The sequence below is a fragment of the Lotus japonicus genome, chromosome 1, assembly GCF_012489685.1.
Source record: "Lotus japonicus ecotype B-129 chromosome 1, LjGifu_v1.2".
Classification (NCBI taxonomy): Eukaryota; Viridiplantae; Streptophyta; class Magnoliopsida; order Fabales; family Fabaceae; genus Lotus; species Lotus japonicus.
Genome location: NC_080041.1, coordinates 62,320,310 through 62,341,574, shown reverse-complemented (window position 1 = coordinate 62,341,574; position 21,265 = coordinate 62,320,310). Strand labels below are relative to the sequence as shown.

At 36.4% G+C, this 21,265-nt stretch overlaps 1 protein-coding gene across 1 annotated transcript; it reads right to left on the bottom strand.

Moving 5' to 3' along the window:
* Positions 1-16,202: 16,202 nt before the first annotated feature.
* On the bottom strand, positions 16,203-17,079 carry LOC130741367 (uncharacterized). The gene has a single exon (XM_057594248.1). The coding sequence runs from the start codon at positions 17,077-17,079 to the stop codon at positions 16,486-16,488; it is 594 nt and encodes a 197-aa protein (XP_057450231.1). The 3' UTR covers positions 16,203-16,485.
* Positions 17,080-21,265: the final 4,186 nt, after the last annotated feature.

Genomic DNA, 21,265 nt, shown 5'->3' with positions numbered 1-21,265 from the left:
TATACTGAGATGTCTACTCTCTATCATTGTCGTTCGGAATTCCGAGACCTTAGTTACCTTGTATCTTTCCCTAGAGCTTTCACTTTCAACATATCACCTCTTTATCTTGTACCATATTATTATGTCGATGCGGAACTTGATATTCCACCTGCACCTCGTGTTAACTCATTTGTACCTGACCCCACCACTGAGCCAGATATTCCAGTAGATGTACCTGTAGCAAAAGGTGATTTAGAGTTCTTGCAGGGTGGAACCATGCAGTACCAGACACAAGATAGATCTTCCCCCACTTTATAATGACTTCACATAATGAGGTTCCCAATCCCAGTAGGAATGATGGTGATGCTCGAGCATATGAGACTAAGTTTAGTCCCGCGGAGACTTCCACACAAATACGGGTTCCTGTAACCCGGGATCCCTTTTCTAGCGAGACTGAGTTTGATTAGGCTCTGCTGGGGTGGAGATGGTGTTGTTAGAAATTGATATTAGTGGCGTTATTTGTGTATTATACCTTTTTTTTTTGGAAACCAAAAATATATATAAATAAGGAAGTAATGGAAAAAAACCCCAATTACTTCAGGTCCAGTACAAAGATAATACAAACAACAAAAACACAAAGAAAAACAATACAATAAAGCACTAAAAAAAGCAAAGAAATTACAACTGACAGAATAAAATAAGGAAAAACACTGAACACAAAAAAACGGACTTGCAACAGCTTCACAATAATCACCACACAGCCAGGGAAGAAATTAAGGCTTGCTTTTCTACAATCAGCTTTCGCTAACTACCACAAAACTCATGAGAGAAAAAACAAACAGCCATCATGGCTACTCCAGCAGAGTTCAAAAAGCCACAACACTTTTAAAGTTCAGAGAAAAACCACAAAGCATCAGGTCTCCCCCATCCCGGGGATCATCCCAAAATAAAATATTCCTGCCATTCCCAACTCCACAAACGCTGCCCTCTTTCAAACCACGAGAGAGAACTGAATCCTGTTGTAGCACTTTGACCAAATCTTGCATGATTGGTGACCATCTTCTCGCTTGATTGAATACTGTGTGCAATAGCATCCTTCTAACATCTAAGCCATACTTTCTATACATTACCTTTCTCCATAAGCTCTCCGTTTCCGCCCCATATCTCCAAGCTCATTTCAATAGCAAAGCATTATTTTTTTCAACTGATGAAACCAAGGACATGACTTATATGTTATGTGTGACTATCTTGATCATATATTTGACTGTGTTTATGACTAAGTTATGGATTGATCATATCTTTGACTGTGCTTATGACTATGTTATGGATGACTGTACCAGTTGACGACTCTATGACTTAGGTAGTTTGAGCATGTCTTTCTCAATACATTATTTATGTATAATTATCTTGTGCTTGTAATATATTCGTGATGGTTAGTGTGTTAAATGTATGATTTTCCATTACATTTCTGTTTCGTATTCATTAGTAAATAAATATGAGGAAGGATAAACAAAAAGAAAGAACGAGTCGAATCGACTAGAGTGAGTATACATAAGATAATCAAAATGAGAAGAGAGAATGAATGTAAGTGTATATAAAAATTAGTAAGGAGAATTGCAAGGAGTAAAACTAATTGCAGTAGTTAAGTCAACGTGGGACCTTCTTAATGGAGGTGTTAGGAAGGTGACTTACATTCTCAACGACACCATAGCAAGGAGCATCCCCCTGTAGCTTGGCTGCTGAAGGAGAGAAAACACTAGGAGAGCCCACCATGGGTATCGTTGAAATTGCATTAAAAATGTCCAACCAATTTATTTTTTCAAATAATATATATTTACATTCTTTTTAATCTATAAATATGTATTATGTTACTATATTATTTTCTTTATTAAGAAATTAAATAGATAATACAAATGATGAATTATTATTTTTTGAATGAACAAATGATGAATTAGGTAATGAATAGAATGACATTAAAGTCTTATTCATCAAATTAATTTATTCATATTATCTACTTTTTTTTTACATCAACTAGGAAATACTTTTTTGGTACGAATTATATTTCACACCTATTTTACAGCTTCTTATGTCATTCTTTTTCCACCATCAAGTTTGTCACATTTTATCTTTTTATTTTTTGTTCTCTTTTTACCTCTGAACACATGACTAATATGAAAGACTTTAAAAAGTGATTTTGTTTTACTTAATCTAGAAAATAATACATTTGTTTCATATTAACTGTCTAGAAAGAAAAGTAATGCACATATTAAGAAATGCAATTGATTTTTTTAAATTTCAAAAAAGTATTTTTGTTCACATATTTTACTTTTTAAAATATATTTTAATCTCTCACTTTTTCTTTTAAAAATGACATTATTTGAAAGAAAAAAAAACTAATTAAGACTCTCTTTAAAGTCTAAGTGGATAGATATATAGAAATAAAATTTATTTATCTAAGTAGTATATTATCTCGTAAAAGTGTCTTATAATTGATTATCAAAATTATCCCAATTAAATTGGTAACCAACAAAATATATTAATAAGTATTAAGTGATTTTTTTATCATGCCATTAATTGTCCTTTGGATTATTGTCTTATAAAAGAAGGCTCATTCGATAGAAGAGTGTACAAGTTTTCGCTTCAGCTTTGACAATCAATATGTCACCTTCCGCCTTTATTTTATCCCTAATCTCCCTAATTTCTGCAGCGAGAAGTTGAGGTCCTATCCTAATTGAATATCATTTTCACACCCAAATTGATTTTCTTTTTTTGAGAGGATGTTTGGTTAAGCCACAGATGGACCCATTATTGTTTTTTGGGTAAAGTTGTAAAATATAAATTTCTGAATTTTGGGGCTGTAAATTGTGTTTGAACCATCAACCAAAATGCCCCATGAGAAGAGTGATGGGGTTATATCAACAGTTATTCCTCTCATTGAATTATAGTTGAAAATATGTTTTTAAATTTTTTTATTTCATTTAGAGGGATATGGCTTACCTGAAAAAGATCGTAAAGCTCTGCTCATTTTCATAACTTGATTGAAAAGTATGTGTATGTTATTTCAGTTCAGCTACTTATATATTTCTCTTTGGGTCGCTTACAGGGTTTAATTTGGCACATCCCTTTATACGCAAGAAAGGCATAAATTTGAGGTAATTATACTCAACTAAATATACATATACTTTTTATGATTTGTTGATAATCAACTTGTTTTGATTCAATGTGTCTTTTTATGTTAAATTTGTCTTGTAAGTCATCCTCTTATAGTCGCTCCATGGAACTATATTCAAAAATGAACCTCAGCTAATTGAAATATCTTAGAGTGATGTTGTGTGATGTAACACCCTCTAAACCCCGGTAATTACTAAAGCTCAAATCAGAGTTAAATGCATAACACAGAGGGCGTCACATTTAATTCTCCAGAAGATAAATCAAAACACGTGTCATGCTCATAATAAATATATAAATTTCCAACTTTAATGTCATAACATCATATGCATAGCACAACGGATTTATTTCAGCTTCAAAATAAAACATAATCCAAAAATAAATGAAGAGAGTTCACAAAATAACTCTTAACATCAAGGTACAAACTAAGCGGTTCCCCAGTGTTACATAATATAACATGACTCCCATCACTAAAAGCATATCTGAAAGACTAGCTCCTCTAACTAACCCTCGTGAGAAGCTCCACTATCCTCTGTACCTGAGCGATGTTGCATAGAACATCATTCCAACAGAAGGGTGAGAACTCATATCATATGGATAAGCATAATAATAAATAATGTAAGAGCTTATCTATGTTCCACATAAATTCTTCACACTTCACTAACAAATAATAAATTATGTAATTTAATATAATCAATCAATCTCACAGTTATGACAATATTCCATAATTCATAGCATCAAGTAAGCAAATATTATTGTCTCCAATTACCACAACATCAATCTCAAAAAAATATCACAGTTATCATTAATTAGCATCAACAACTCCCTAACACATATGACTCAAGTGAGACCCGTGCAAATGCCTTTGGTACCAAAGTTGTTATCCTTAGCGGTATCACCGCGTCCACTCCAGACATATAACCACCAATAAAGCCCTCGCTCTAGGCTTCAAAACCACTCTAGTTTTGTGACAAGTCACTAGTCTCCACGCGAACAAGCAAACATTGCCTCTTGACAACTATGCAGTGTATTGTGCACAACTCAACTAACATATGCATATTCAGACCATCTCAAAGTCCTAATTATTTTAGCATATTCATCACCAGTTGCACAAAACATTTATTACATGTAATCAATTATACAACTTGCAGTCACAGTAACTTAGCAACTCAACACATAACATCAATTCAGAAAAATAACACCAAAATAATAAACTATTAAACATATATAAATCAAATATAATTCACATTTAACAGGTTCTGAAATTAATTATACAAAACTGGATTTTCTCCCAATTTTTCAAAAACTCGCGACATGCTCATGCTCGCCATCTCGCGACATCTCCCTGCGCAACTCGCCATGGGCACGCGCACCTCAAACTCTCCTACACTAATCCTTTCCTACGTATAATTCACTAACTAACCTAACCCAAACCCAAATTAAATCCCAAAATTAACCTAACGATTAATCATGTTTTTATCATCCTCACTTTTGAATCCTTTCATTCCATCACCACTGTTGATGCTACAGGCCACTACCTTCATTGGGTGATGCCACCATTTGGCTTAGATCTTGTCTAACTTTCTCTCCAAAGATTTGATATGTGCATCTATAAAGGGTATTTAATTTCGTTAAATTAAAAATTGTTTTGTCTTCAAGTGTACAATTATCTAGAGTATTAAAGCATGTTACGAGAGACCTGCACTTAACATGGTTTCATCTTAATGGATTTGGGTCGAATTAATGGTGCATCAGGCAGAGGAAACAACGACAAGAACAGAGGAAATTTTTTGACAATCAATCCTCATGACCCCTTGTTCGTCATGCATAACAAGGAACCTCTACGCATTCAACCCCTTGTTCACAATCAATACTCATAGCTAGTGTTGTGAATAATATATATATAAATCAAAAGTTTGCAATTCAACCCATAAAGAACGACGAGAAAAACATCTGGTGATTAAACATATCTAATCTCCAAAATAAAACCCAAAACATGTTTTTCAAGCAAGGTTCTAGGGTTCTTAAATCATGCTTCCTGTCATTACCCACTATCATACTAATCCATAGAACATGAATCCAAATTCTTACCTCTTGAAGATCAAATTCTAGGTTTTTCTTCTTTTTTCTCCCCTTCTCTCTTTCACGCTTCTTTTCTTCTGCTCTGCTAACTTCTCCAATTCTCTAATTCTGATTTCTCCCTTTCTAATTCACTCATAACCCTTAAATAGTCTTACAATGGGCCCCACTCCTAACTACTAACTTAATTATATAATAAAATCATATATTTATCAAATTATCAGATAACATACAAATAATTAAACTAAAATAATAAATAATTTATTAATAGAAAAATATGGGGTGTTACATGTGGTGTGGATGTTGAAGCACCATTAAGTAGCGCTACCTAGGATTTTTTTTTTCATCTAAAGGAGATGCCTTTATTTTGTTTTAAAGAAAAAAAGTAAATAAACCATTTTAAAAAGTCGTAACTGCATGTTTGGCTGCATAGTAGAAAATTATGGTGAAGCTAAAATCATGGAAGACGACCCTAAAAGTCAAGGAAAGTTGCTTCTTCCCCCTTGATTTTTAATATTGTCCAAACATACAACATATATAAGAGAAGTTTACAAAATGTGAACTACTGATGAACTGCTTGTTGTAACACATGTTTAGAAACCTGGGGGGGGGGGGGGGTTTAGACATTAAATTTTGGGAAACATGTACTATTTGAATTTTAGCAAAAGTATAAATTTTGTATATTTTTTAGGCGAGTCTTATGTAAAAGTCAACTTATTCAGTATATCTTTTTTAAAATTAACTCTTGCCCAATTAATAAATTTGATATGTACCTCATTTATTTATCTGTGCGACTATTGATATAAACGTAACGTATTGTGGGCCCTAGAATATTAAATGCAACAATACATTACTTTAACTTATTCAATATATTTTAAAAAATTTCTTTTAGTCATTAATACACGTGATATGTACCTCATTTACTTATCTATGCCAATTTCCATATAAACTTATTATGGGCCTTAGAACATTGAATGCAGAATTAAAATTTTTTGGGTTACAAGAATAAAATACACGACAATAAATTACATGAATTTATTCAATAATTTTTTTAAAAATTTTCTTTGGTGATTGAATAAACTTGATTTGTACCTCATTTATTTATCTATGCGACTTTCCATATAAAAACATTGTAGGCCATAGAATATTAAATGCAACAATAAATTACCTTATTATGTGTACTCCACAATATTAGGTTGGATTTTATTTTTAATAAATTTATATTACAATAACTTATTAAACAGTACAATATTTGGCACAATGATGATTTAAACTTTTTGTTAGTTTTACATTATTAACATGTAGTTGAGTCCATCCATTTTTGTTTTATTTTGTGCGGGACTCTGGTTGTACTTCCAGTAAAGAAATGTGTGCCTAGGTGATTGGTTGCATATTTATTTTTAATTCAGATTTCCCAAATCATTCAAAGCAATGGCGCACCATGGAATGCAAAAGTTCTTTGGTACAAATTCTCAAAACTCTTTGTTGCCTGCCCTTCCCATTCCTAGGTATCTAGTATTTCATTTCCTAAAATTTCTTTCATTAAAATATACTTTTGTTCCATCATATAAATGATTTCTTCGCTTAAAAACTTCCCATTCCTAGGTATCTAGTATTTCATTTCCTAAAATTTCTTTCATTAAAATATACTTTTGTTCCATCATATAAATGATTTCTTCGCTTAAAAAATCTGCATAAAGTTCCAATCGTGCTATTGTTTTTTGTTTTAGGTCAGAACCAAACTTAGATCTTCAACAAGGTTTTTTATCAATGCCACAAAATCCTACTATTCATCAATATGGTTATGGACCTATGCTGCTTGAGCAAGCATCTTCTTCTGTGTACTCACTTGCTCTAACTTATTTTATGGTTTAGTTGATTATCTAATTGAGCTATTGAGACTGAGGGGGTGTAATTAAATGTTATTAATATAGGTCTCCAAGTTACTTTAATCATGCTCAAGAATCCGGCCCAGTGGCGATCACAGAAAATTTCTTTGGCTTCACTACTCCAATGTCTCCTACATACGTATGAAATTATTGATTTCAAATTTACTGCTTTATGGTTCATTGTGTTTTTCTTTTAAAAAGACCAAAGACTTCATTGATACCAAAAATGAAGCATAAGGGGTGCTTCAACCCAACCCAAAACAAAAGACTTGTCTCAAAGAAACACGTGCAAATAATAAGCATAGTAGCCTTCAAATTAAATCCCCTCTAAAAAAATAACTTAATAGTCTTAAATCCCCTGTCATACCCCACTTAACCATGAGAATTGAAAAAGAAAGTGATACAATTACAAAGGTCCTATCAACAAACCTGAAGAAACAGCTAAAATCCTACCTTCCTTGTCAAGATTGGCCACCAACTTAATCAATCAAAGGTTTGGAGAAGGCCCTTAAGCAATAACCCGAGTCCACCTCCTATTCATAGAAAGAAGCTTTGAAGCTTTGGACTTTAGCCTTTAGCCACACCTAGGACCTTACTTTGATCAAATCCAAAGCTTGTTCTGCATTAGGGTTCAACCATTGAAAAAAATTAAATTTCTAAGCATCCAAAGCCTGTTTTTATCATCCTCACTTTTGAATCCTTTAATTCCATCACCACTATTGATGCTACGGGCCACTACCTTCATTAGGTGATGCCACCATCTGGCTTAGATCTTGTCTAACGTTCTCTCCAAAGATTTGATATGTGCATCTATAAAGGGTATTTAATTTCGTTAAATTAAAAATTGTTTTGTCTTCAAGTGTACAATTATCTAGAGTATTAAAGCATGTTACGAGAGACCTGCACTTAACATGGTTTCATCTTAATGGATTTGGGTCGAATTAATGGTGCATCAGGCAGAGGAAACAACGCCAAGAACAGAGGAAATTTTTTGACAATTAATACTCATGGCCCCTTGTTCGTCATGCATAACAAGGAACCTCTATGCATTCAGCCCCTTGTTCACAATCAATACTCATAGCTAGTGTTGTGAATAATATATATAAATCAAAAGTTTGCAATTCAACCCATAAAGAACGACGAGCAAAACATCTGGTGATTAAACATATCTAATCTCCAAAATAAAACCCAAAATATGTTTTTCAAGCAAGGTTCTAGGGTTTTAAATCATGCTTCCTGTCATTACCCACTATCATACTAATCCATAAAACATGAATCCAAACCTTTACCTCTTGAAGATCAAATTCTAGGTTTTTCTTCTTTTTTCTCCCCTTCTCTTTTTCACGCTTATTTTCTTCTGCTCTGCTAACTTCTCCAATTCTCAAATTCTGATTTCTCCCTTTCTAATTCACTCTTAACCCTTAAATAGTCTTACAATGGGCCCCACTCCCAACTACTCACTTTATTATCTAATAAAATCATATATTTATCAAATTATCATATAACATACTAATAATTAAACTAAAATAATAAATAATTTATTAATAGAAAAATATGGGGTGTTACAACTCTCCCCCAATTAAGGATTTTCGCCCTCGAAAATTACCTTAAACGAACAACTCAGGGTAGGACTCCTTCATCTGACTCTCAAGCTCCAAAGTGGCATTTCCACCTACTGGTCCTCCCCAAGTAACCTTCACCAAGGCAATCTCCTTGCCACGAAGCTGCTTCACTCCTCTATCCTCTACCCGCATAGGTGATGTCTCCACAGTCAAGCTATGTCTTACTTGTACATCATCTACTTGGATCACATGAGACGGATCTGCAATGTATCTCCTCAACTGAGACACATGGAATATGTCATGGAGATTAGCAAGTGACGGTGGCAAAGCAATCCGATAAGCCACTGCACCTACTATCTCTAAAATCTGATAAGGACCAATGAAACGCGGCGTCAACTTCCATGACTTCAATGCTCGTCCAACACCCGTTACTGGAGTAACTCTAAGAAATACATGATCTCCCTTCTCAAATTCGAGTTCCTTCCTCCTCATATCATGGTAACTTTTCTGACGACTCTGAGAAGCCCTCATCATCTTCTGAATCATCTTAATCTTATCAGTGGTCTGCTGAACTATCTCCGGTCCTACAACCACATTCTCTCCAGATTCACACCAACATATAGGCATCTTACATCTCCTACCATACAAAGCTTCAAATGGTGCCATCCTAATACTAGAATGGAAACTATTGTTATAAGTAAATTCAATCAAAGGCAAGAAATTATCCCAAGCATCTCCTTGTTCTAACACACAAGCTCTCAAAAGATCTACCAGTAACTAAATTGTCCTCTCCGTCTGACCATCTGTTTGCGGATGGTAAGCAGAACTCATACGCAATTTCGTACCTAAAGAACTTTGCAATCCTTCCCAGAATCTAGAGGTAAACCTCGGATCTCGGTCCGACACAATACTAGATGGAATACCAAGAAAACCGACAATCTTCTCAATGTACAACTTTGCCAACTTCTCCATTGGATAATCCATCCTTATAGGAATAAAGTGGGCAGATTTCATCAACCTATCCACAACCACCCAAACAGCATCACAATTACTCGGTGTCCTAGGAAAACCAGACACAAAATCCATGGAAATACTATCCCACTTCCATTCAGGAATGGATAGCGATTGCATCAAACCAGACGACTTCTGATGCTCAATTTTCGACTTCTGACAAGTCAAATAAGAATACACAAACTCCACAATTTCTTTCTTCATTCCCGGCCACCAAAATAATTTTCTCTAATCTTGATACATTTTCGTAGCTCCAGGATGAGTACTGAGTCCACTACGATGCCCCTCCTCAAGAATCCTCTTCCTCAAATCAGATACAGCCGGAACACAAACCCTGTCATGACATCTCATGATACCATTTTCATCGATCCTAAAATCACCACCTCGCCCTTGATTGATCAAAGTCAATCGATCCACCAAACTCAAATCAGATTGTTGACCCTCTCGAATCTCATCAAGAATGCCACTAGTAAGCTTCAACATACCAAGCTTCACCCCATTAGAAGTCTCTTCACAAACTAAACTCAATTCTCTAAATTGCTCGAGTAACTCCATCTCTCGCACCATCAACATCGACATATGTAGAGACTTTCTACTCAATGCATCAGCTACCACATTCGCTTTACCCGGATGGTAATTCAAACTAAAATCATAATCCTTCAAGAACTCTAGCCATCTTCTCTGCCTCATGTTCAACTCTTTTTGATCAAATAGATACTTCAAACTCTTGTGATCACTAAACACCTCAAATCTTGATCCGAACAAATAATGCCTCTAGAGTTTTAAAACAAACACCACAGCAGCTAACTCCAGATAGTGAGTCAGATAATTCCTCTCGTGTACTTTAAGTTGCCTTGAAGCATAAGCGACAACTTGTTGATTCTGCATTAACACACCACCTAAACCCATCAAAGAAGCATCACAATACACTTCGAACGGTTCCACCGGTTTAGGCAAAATCAAAACAGGAGCGGTTGTCAACCTTCTCTTCAACTCTCAGAAACTAGTTTCACACTCCGCGGTCCAAACAAAAGCTTGACCCTTCCTAGTCAACTGCGTCATTGGCAAAGCTAACTTGGAAAAGCCTTCAATAAATTTCCGGTAATAGCCTGCTAAACCCAGAAAACTTCGGATCTCAGAGACAGACTTCAGAGCTTCCCACTGCGGCACGACCTCAACCTTCGACGGATCAACAACAATACCTTCACTCGATATCACATGGCCAAGGAAACTTAGTTCTCTCAACCAAAACTTACACTTAGAAAGTTTAGCATACAACTGTTTCTCCTTCAACACAGACATCACAATTCGCAGATGCTCAGCATGATCTTCTTCACTCTTGGAATAAATCAAAATATCATCAATGAAAACAACAACGAACTTATCCAAGTAATGATGGAAAATTTTGTTCATGTATTCCATAAATACACCAGGAGCATTAGTCACTCCGAATGGCATTACAGAATACTCATAGTGACCATATCTGGTTCTAAAAGCAGTTTTCTGAATATCTTCAGGCTTCACACAAATTTGATGATACCCATACCTCAAATCTATCTTACTAAACACACTTGCACCAACCAACTGATCCATCAAATCGTCGATTCTTGGAAGTGGATACTTATTCTTGATAGTCACTTTATTCAGCTGTCTATAATGCACACATAATCTCATAGTACCCTCCTTCTTCTTAACCAACAAAACCGGTGCGCCCCATGGTGACACACTAGGGCGTATAAACTTCTTCTTGAGCAAATCCTCCAATTGACTCTTCAATTCTTTCAATTCAGGTGCTGACATCCGATATGGGGCCATCGATATCGCCTAGTTCCAGGAACTAAGTCGATCGCAAACTCCACTCCACGTTCTGGCGGCAAATCACTTATCTCCGCAGGAAAGACCTCTGGAAAATCACAAACGATCGCTAACTCACCAGTCGCTTCCTTCTCAGTAAGACTCAAGGTTGCCAATAGCATAAACACCTCAGCGCCCTCCCGCAGTGACTCATTCACTTGCTTAGTGGACATAAACATATCCGCGTTCTTTTCAGGTTCAAGAAAAAGAATTGCCTTAGCAAAGCAATTGATATAGACATGGTTGGATCTCAACCAATCCATACCAAGAATAACATCAAGTTGGTCTAAAGAAAGGCACACTAAATCGACTTCAAAGTCTTTATCACAAATACTTAACGGGCAACGCAAACATGCATGAGAAGTAGTCACTAATCCTGTAACACCCCGATTTCGGTGGCGTCACTTTAGTAACCAAAAAGAAAATAAAGCTGAAAAACGTGAATATTTTTTTTTCGATTTGTTTAAATAATAAACTTGACGACTTGTCGAAATAAAGACTCTTCAGCGAATGATAAGCATAACTAATGTACAATATATTTACAGCCCCCGCTGTAAGTAGTGAACCACGTCACGAGTAACCTCCAGTGACGGGAAGTAACCGAAAGTAGTGCCCGTGGGCAATATGTACAAACCAAAGTGAAAGGTCAAGTGTTCGCAATACACTCCTCCAAAATGAAAATAGGTCAGTCCCAAACGGCCTGAATAAGACCTCCTAGTCCAGCCAACTCTCTATGATTTCCATAAAGAAAACCACACAAAAAGCTAACGGTCGGGAACCTACCCTGCCCCAAAATACGAACATGACGACCAGAGCTATAACTCTACTCCTACCCTAATCCTGTCCAGAGGAGTACACCCCAGCACTCACAACTACATGCTAGCGTGATCATCGTCCGAATCAGAATCCAAGACGACTAGGTCAATGTCTGCAACCATCCCTCCTCTCGCTACTGCAACATGCTCCTGTGCTGGTCTCACGGGTCCAGGACCCGAACCAAGGCCATCAGCAACGGCAACAGTAGGTGAGCTAGAGTCCGATGAAGTCCCTCCCACAGGCTCCTCCTCCGAGGGGTCCTCGTCGTCAGAAGGCGATGGTGGTGGTGGTACTCCTACACCGGGTCCACAGTGCACACCGGGTGGCAGGTTGAAGCTGACAGTGTAACGCCTCAGAACTCCCTCCGTCAAGTGTCCCAGACTGTCGACACGATCTTCCATTATTCTCCCCGAGTAGATCGCTCTGTGGCCAGCGGGGTCGACCACCCATGAGCCGGGGATCTCCTGATCAAGCATCTCAAACCTAGTCCCCCCGAAGGGTGGACCATTGTGAACCAATCTGCCATGGACATCTGACACTGGGCGTAGTCCGCCAAAACACAAACAGAAGGCGCGAGGGTCAACTCCAAAGAATTACATAAGTAATACACCCAGTAGATAAAGTTTAAGGGATAGCTACTTAGGCTTAGAAGTTTGTGATAGCATTATAAATTGTATATCTTCCAAGAAATATAAATGACAAATAATGACAATTAACATGTATCAAATAAAATTGACAAGTAACAATCACACTCGGCAACTAAGTCAGTATGCATGATGCATGAATGAGATGACGAGGAACAAGATGCAATCCGGAAGGATGGGCACCAACGAGTCAATCCTAGCACCGGCCAAAGTGGGACCATTTCTGCTCGGGTGTCTCTTATACCAAACAAAATGTAGTCAAATCAGCAGTATACTCGCAGGCCTGGCATTTCCGTCTGCTTCTAAGATCACCGCAGTGTTCTTATGTGGAAATCCGGGTCTTATGACCATTTTGGAATCCACCGAGGTCCGGCATCCCACCTTGTATTAACCCCAGAAATGTGTGCATGAATGCAAAGTGATTAGCCAAACAACGTCTCCGACCTCACTCGTCACGTCGTCACGTGTTCTAGCTAACTTATTGTCTTTAAAAGGAATACCCTAAGGTAAATGTCGATTTTGCGACAAAAGACAATTAAATATAAAAAAAATGTATTATCTCATGATGACTTCTCGAATCATCCGACTCATCTCCATCTGATGGTCCAAAACTGCTCAGCGAGCAAAGAGTATCAACATACTCGGAAACTATCTGTTTCCCGACTTATCTTTTAGATAGCCAAACAACAAAACTGCTCATCGAGCAAAAGAGTATTAACATACTCATAAACTTATTAGTTTCCCCAAAACTTGGATTCGACGACACTTCTCTTTTTCCGAAACTAATGTTCAAACCCTAAGCTTTCATCTGAGATTGTTATCATTATTTAAAGGGTTCAGAGGTTGTTTAGTGTCTTATGAATTTTCCTCGTAAAATAGTTTCCATTTAGTTTTATCTCTATTCTTATGAGTTTAAAAGATCCCATAATCCCAAGTAACTCCCAGAGAAGGTCTCGATCCACTAAAACAATAACAAGGCCCACCTCTGTTCGTCCCGTCAAACTTTCCCAAAATCTCATGATAAATTTGGCATAACTGCCCGTTATCCTCTCTGAAAAACATCAGATATATGTGTAATTTCATAATCAAAGTAACACAATCCAACAGTCATGGCACATATATCAACACATCCTAGATTAACCATTTAGCACATAGCATGTGAATCAATATCAAAAACAATTCCAGCGATAAATACTCATCATTGTCAGCCGAAGCCTCAGAAAACATTTCCCAGTCAATCACAATCAAGTGTATAAACAATAAATCAAGTCGAATTCGTCGACACCTAAAGAATTATCTAGTATTCAGTGAGTAGCCCTCACCTGTAGCTCCTCCAGTGTGATCCTGTAGCGTTCCTTCACAATCTCCTCCTTCCACTCCTTGGAATTCCTCAAACGAACCTTAGAGCGAAAACCACAGAATTCAATCACAATCAGTCAGAAACTCAGCAGACAACAATTACTAAAGTTACACGAAGCATCATAAACTCCGAAGTATGATAATCTAACGCGATAAGACAAGTTTTCGAAAAAAAGAAATTTCCTCCCCCATTAAAGGGTGCTCTCGGCCACACACACTAATTATGTGCGGCGCTTTTTCTTCGATCAAACTTGGTTCCTAGGTTATCATTAGTCGTAACTAAGGCGAATTAAAGCTCGGAAAAATTATCGGATCGAAAACTGTCGCAGGGGTATTTTGGTCAGTGTTTTTAGCTCGGAATTTCAAAATTGGAATTTCGAAAAACAAATTAGATGGGGACGTCACCAACGACGTTTATGACAATTAATCCTACTAGCGCTAAGCTCAGTCGAGAGTTTTAAGTCTAAAGGACGAAGCTTTGGCCAAAAATGGGGTTTTCGAGCAGAATTGAAACTCGGCGGCAATTTGGCGAGATTCGGCAAAATGTAATCCGCTAAACATGCTCTAGGGCATGCAGGGAATAAGTTTAGACAGAGAAATCAAGTTATTTGAACAGTTTTATAAAAAGCTCAAAACTTTGAGCACAGAAAGACATAGAGAAAAGCGACAGAATTAACGATCAGAAGTAAGGAATAGCATCTATACCTCGAGGTCTTCGAGCAGCAACGAACGGTGCAGCAATCAGGCAAGAAACGGCGAAAAATCTTTTCTCCCCCTCCTCCTCTCAAGCTCGCGGGTTTGGTGTTAATGGTGGTGAGAATTTTTTTGATTTTTTTCAAGCTATTTATAGTTAATGGAAAATGCGGAAAAATGAAAATTTCGCGATTCCGATTTTTCCTGTGCCTTCCTCTGTGAATTCTAAGATAGGTTCTGGTGACAGAATTCCAAAACTCAGAATGGGTTTCTTGGAATTAAGACAAACGATCCAAAGTCGGCGTAAATTTATTTTACCTGAAAAACTACTTTTTGCAGTTGATGTCGGATGAGAAAACTTCTTTCTGAAGAAAGATTAGAAACCTCGAAAGAAATAGGTGTATGCGTGTGGAATCTTCGTTTGAAGCTCCGAATAGAAAAAGTCTTCATCGACCGTTTATTTTAAGTTTCTTGAGTTATCAGGGATTTAGTTTCGGCAAACCTCCGAGAACTAGAATCGGACGTTCGTACATTTCAGGGTTTCGTATCGAAATGCTTGTCATGGAAAGATTAAGAGAAGTGCTAAAATTTCTCTGAAGATTTTTGGAATTAGTTTCCATCATGTCTTTAAGTGCAAATTAGTCGTTTACTAACGCTCTCGTCCTAGGTATAAGCGAATACTACTTGCGCTATAACCTATATCGACTTTAATACTATCCTTAGCCTTTTCCTGAACTTTCTCCTTCATAAATTAATTCCATTTGATAAACACTTGTTCAGGTTTTCCTTCACGTTACATCGAAACTAATCGTGAATAGGAATTTTATCGGTTTATTCTAAGCTTAAAAACTTGTGTCTCACAAATCCGATAGCTGGAGTATCAATAACCATATTTCTATTCAACTCCTTGACACAATTCAAAGAAATGAAAGAATGTGTTGCACCAGTATCAATAATAGCAATCAAAGGTGTACTATTAATAAAGGACGTTCCTCGGATTAGTCTATCCTCAGCAGTAGTCTCAGCACCAGATAAAGCAAACACCTTTCCTCTTGCCTGATCCTTCTTCGGCTTGTCACACTTGGTACTTATGTGACCTTGCTCACCATAGTTGTAGCAAGTCACCATCGGGCCATCTTTACAATCATAAGACTTGTGACCTAGCTTGCCACACCTGAAACATTTCACCTCAGAATCGGGACACTCAGGAGAACGATGTCCTTCAACACCACACTTGTAGCACCTAACCGGATTAGGAGGTCCCCCCCACTTGGTTTCTTGTCATGACCGGCTTTCTGTTTACTCATATCAGCAGGTTTCCCATGCGGTTTTCCTCTAAATTGCCCCTTTTCTTTCTTCTCTTTCAAAGACTTGTAGTGAGCAGCACTCTCCCTGCTATCTTCATCATAGATCCTACTCCTGTTAACCAGATCAGAGAATCGGACAATCTATTGATAGCCCACAGCCTTCTTGATCAGGTCTCAAACCATTCACAAATTTGTTACACTTAGATCTCTCAACTTCAGCAGTATTGTAGTGGGGACAAAACTTAATCAATTCCTCAAACTTTGCAGCATACTCCGCCACAGTTCCATTACCCTGCTTCAGTTCAAGAAACTCAATTTCCTTCTTTCCACGCACATCTTCTGGATAGTACTTCTCAAGAAATACACCCTTGAAAAGATCCCAAGTAATCTCCATCCCATCACCTTCAAACCTCTGGACAGTGTTGTCCCACCAATCTTCAGCTTCTTTCTCAAGCATATGGGTGCCAAACTGCACCTTCTGCGCATCAGTACAATTCATGACTCGAAAGATCTTCTCAATTGCTTTCAGCCATGCCTGTGCTTTGTCAGGGTTGTATGCTCCTTCAAAGGTTGGTGGATTGTTCCTCTGAAACTTCCCCAAAGCACGGAATTCATCCTGATTCTGGTTTCCAGGATTCTCCTGCTGACCTTGCCCAATGGCGCCAACCAACAATGCGAATGCCTCAGCGATAGCTTCATCATTCCTTCCTGCAACCATTGTCCTGAGAATTCCAAAACAGTATCGATTGCGTCAAAAACACATATTGAATACAAAAAGGATTTAAACATGCTAATAGACATGCTAATAAACGTAGCCTACTGACCGGTCATGCTCTGATACCACTAATGTAACACCCTCTAAACCCTGGCAATTACTAAAGCTCAAAACAGAGTAAAATGCATAACACCGAGGGCGTCACATTTAATTCTCCAGAACATAAATCAAAACACGTGTCATGCTCATAATAAATATATAAATTTCCAACTTTAATGTCATAACATCATATGCATAGCACATCGGATTTATTTCAGCTTCAAAATAAAACATAATCCAAAAATAAATGAAGAGAGTTCACAAAATAAATCTTAACATCAAGGTACAAACTAAGCGGTTCCCCAGTGTTACATAATATAACATGACTCCCTTCACTAAAAGCATATCTAAAAGACTAGCTCCTCCAACTAACCGTCGCGAGAAACTCCACTATCCTCGGTACCTGAGCGATGTCGCATAAAACATCATTCCAACAGAAGGGTGAGAACTCATATCATATGGATAAGCATAATAATAAATAATGTAAAAGCTTATCTATGTTCCACATAAATTCTTCACACTTCACTAACAAATAATAAATTATGTAATTTAATATAATCAATCAATCTCACAGTTATGACAATACTCCATAATTCATAGCATCAAGTAAGCAAATATTATTGTCTCCAATTACCACAACATCAATCTCAAAAAAATATCACAATTATCATTAATTAGCATCAACAACTCCCTAACACATATGACTCAAGTGAGACCCGTGCAAATTCCTTTGGTACCAAAGTTGTTATCCTTAGCGGTATCACCGCGTCCACTCCAGACAGATAACCACCAATAAAGCCCTCGCTCTAGGCTTTAAAATCACTCCAGTTTTGGGACAAGTCACTAGTCTCCACGAGAACTAGCAAACATTGCCTCTTGACAACTATGCAGTGTATTGTGCACAACTCAACTAACATATACATATTCAGACCATCTACAAGTCCTAATTATTTTAGCATATTCATCACCAGTTGCACAAAACACATATTACATGTAATCAATTATACAACTTGCAGTCACAGTAACTTAGCAACTCAACACATAACATCAATTCAGAAAAATAACACCAAAATAATAAACTATTAAACATATATAAATCAAATATAATTCACATTTAACAGGTTCTGAAATTAATTATACAAAACTGGATTTTCTCCCAATTTTTCAAAAACTCGCGACATGCTCATGCTCGCCATCTCGCGACATCTTGTGACATCTCCCTGCGCAACTCGCCATGTGCACGCACACCTCAAACTCTCCTACACTAAGCCTTTCCTACGTATAATTCACTAACTAACCTAACCCAAACCCAAATTAAATCCCAAAATTAACCTAACGATTAATCTTGTTTTTATCATCCTCACTTTTGAATCCTTTCATTCCATCACCACTGTTGATGCTACGGGCCACTACCTTCATGGGGTGATGCCACCATCTGGCTTAGATCTTGTCTAACTTTCTCTCCAAAGATTTGATATGTGCATCTATAAAGGGTATTTAATTTCGTTAAATTAAAAATTGTTTTGTCTTCAAGTGTACAATTATCTAGAGTATTAAAGCATGTTACGAGAGACCTGCACTTAACATGGTTTCATCTTAATGGATTTGGGTCGAATTAATGGTGCATCAGGCAGAGGAAACAACGGCAAGAACAGAGGAAATTTTTTGACAATCAATACTCATGGCCCCTTGTTCGTCATGCATAACAAGGAACCTCTACGCATGCATCCCCTTGTTCACAATCAATACTCATAGCTAGTGTTGTGAATAATATATATAAATCAAAAGTTTGCAATTCAACCCATAAAGAACGACGAGCAAAACATCTGGTGATTAAACATATCTAATCTCCAAAATAAAACCCAAAACATGTTTTTCAAGCAAGGTTCTAGGGTTCTTAAATCATGCTTCCTGTCATTACCCACTATCATACTAATCCATAGAACATGAATCCAAACCCTTACCTCTTGAAGATCAAATTCTAGGCTTTTCTTCTTTTTTTCTCCCCTTCTCTCTTTCACGCTTCTTTTCTTCTGCTCTGCTAACTTCTCCAATTCTCAAATTTTGATTTCTCCCTTTCTAATTCACTCCTAACCCTTAAATAGTCTTACAATGGGCCCACTCCCAACTACTCACTAATTATCTAATAAAATCATATATTTATCAAATTATCATATAACATACTAATAATTAAACTAAAATAATAAATAATTTATTAATAGAAAAATATGGGGTGTTACATGTGGTGTGGATGTTGAAGCACCATTAAGTAGCACTACCTAGGATTTCTTTTTTCATCTTAAGGAGATGCCTTTGTTTTGTTTTAAAGAAAAAAAGTAAATAAACCATTTTAAAAAGTTGTAACTGCATGTTTGGTTGCATAGTAGAAAATTATGGTGAAGCTAAAATCATGGAAGACGACCCTAAAAGACAAGGAAAGTTGCTTCTACCACCATGATTTTTAATATTGTCCAAACATACAATAGATATAAGAGAAGTTTACAAAATGTGAACTACTGATGAACTGCTTGTTGTAACACATGTTCAGAAACCAAAAGATTTTTATGTTAGAAGATATAAATTTCAGAAAAATACTAAAATTAGTTTTTTTATTTGAAATTTGATTGGGGGGGGGGGGTAGACATTAAATTTTGGGAAACATGTACTATTTGGATTTTAGCAAAAGTATAAATTTTGTATATTTTTTCGGCGAGTTTTATGTAAAAGTCAACTTATTCTGTATATCTTTTTTAAAATTAACCTCTGCCAATTTAATAAATTTGATATGTACCTCATTTATTTAGCTGTGCGACTATTGATATAAACGTAACGTATTGTGGGCCCTAGAATATTAAATGCAACAATAAATTACTTTAACTTATTCAATATATTTTAAAATTTTTCTTTTGGTCATTAATACACGTGATATGTACCTCATTTACTTATCTGTGTCAATTTCCATATAAACTTATTATGGGCCTTAGAATATTGAATGCAGAATTAAATTTTTTTGGGTTACAAGAGGAAAATACGCGACAATAAATTACATGTATTTATGCAATAATTTTTTTTTAAAATTTTCTTTGGTGAAAATAAACTTGATTTGTACCTCATTTATTAATCTATGCGACTTTCCATATAAAAACATTGTAGGCCATAGAATATTAAATGCAAAAATAAATTACCTTATTATGTGTACTCCACAATATTAGGTTGGATTTTATTTTTAATAAATTGATATTACAATAACTTATTAAACAGTACAATATTTAGCACAACGGTGATTTAAGCTTTGTGTTAGTTTTACATTATTAACATGTACTTGAGTCCATCCATTTTTGTTTTATTTTGTGCGGGACTCTGGTTGTACTTCTAGTAAAGAAGTGTGTGCCTAAGTGATTGGTTGCATATTTATTTTTAATTCAGGTTTCCCAAATCATTCAAAGCAATGGCGCACCATGGAGTGCAAAAGTTCTTTGGTACAAATTCTCAAAACTCTTTGTTGCCTGCCCTTCCCATTCCTAGGTATCTAGTATTTCATTTTCCTAAAATTTCTTTCATTAAAATATACTTTTGTTCCATCGTGCTATTGTTTTTTGTTTTAGGTCAGAACCAGACTTAGATCTTCAACAAGGTTTTTTATCAATGCCACAAAATCCTACTATTCATCAATATGGTTATGGACCTATGCTACTTGAGCAAGCGTTTTCCTCTGTGTACTCACTTGCTCTAACTTATTTTATGGTTTAGTTGATTATCTAATTGAGCTATTGAGACTGAGGGATGTAACTCAATGTTATTAATATAGGTCTCCAAGTTACTTTAATCATGTTCAAGAATCCGGCCCAGTGGCGATGGCAGAAAATTTCATTGGCTTCACTACTCCAATGTCTCCTATGTACGTATGAAATTATTGATTTCAAATTTACTGCTTTATGGTTCATCGTGTTTTTCCTTTAAAAAGACCAAAGACTTCATTGATACCAAAAATGATGCATAAGGGGTGCTTCAACACAACCCAAAACAAAAGACCTGTCTCAAAGAAACACATGCAAATAATAAGCATAGTAGCCTTCAAATTAAATCCCCT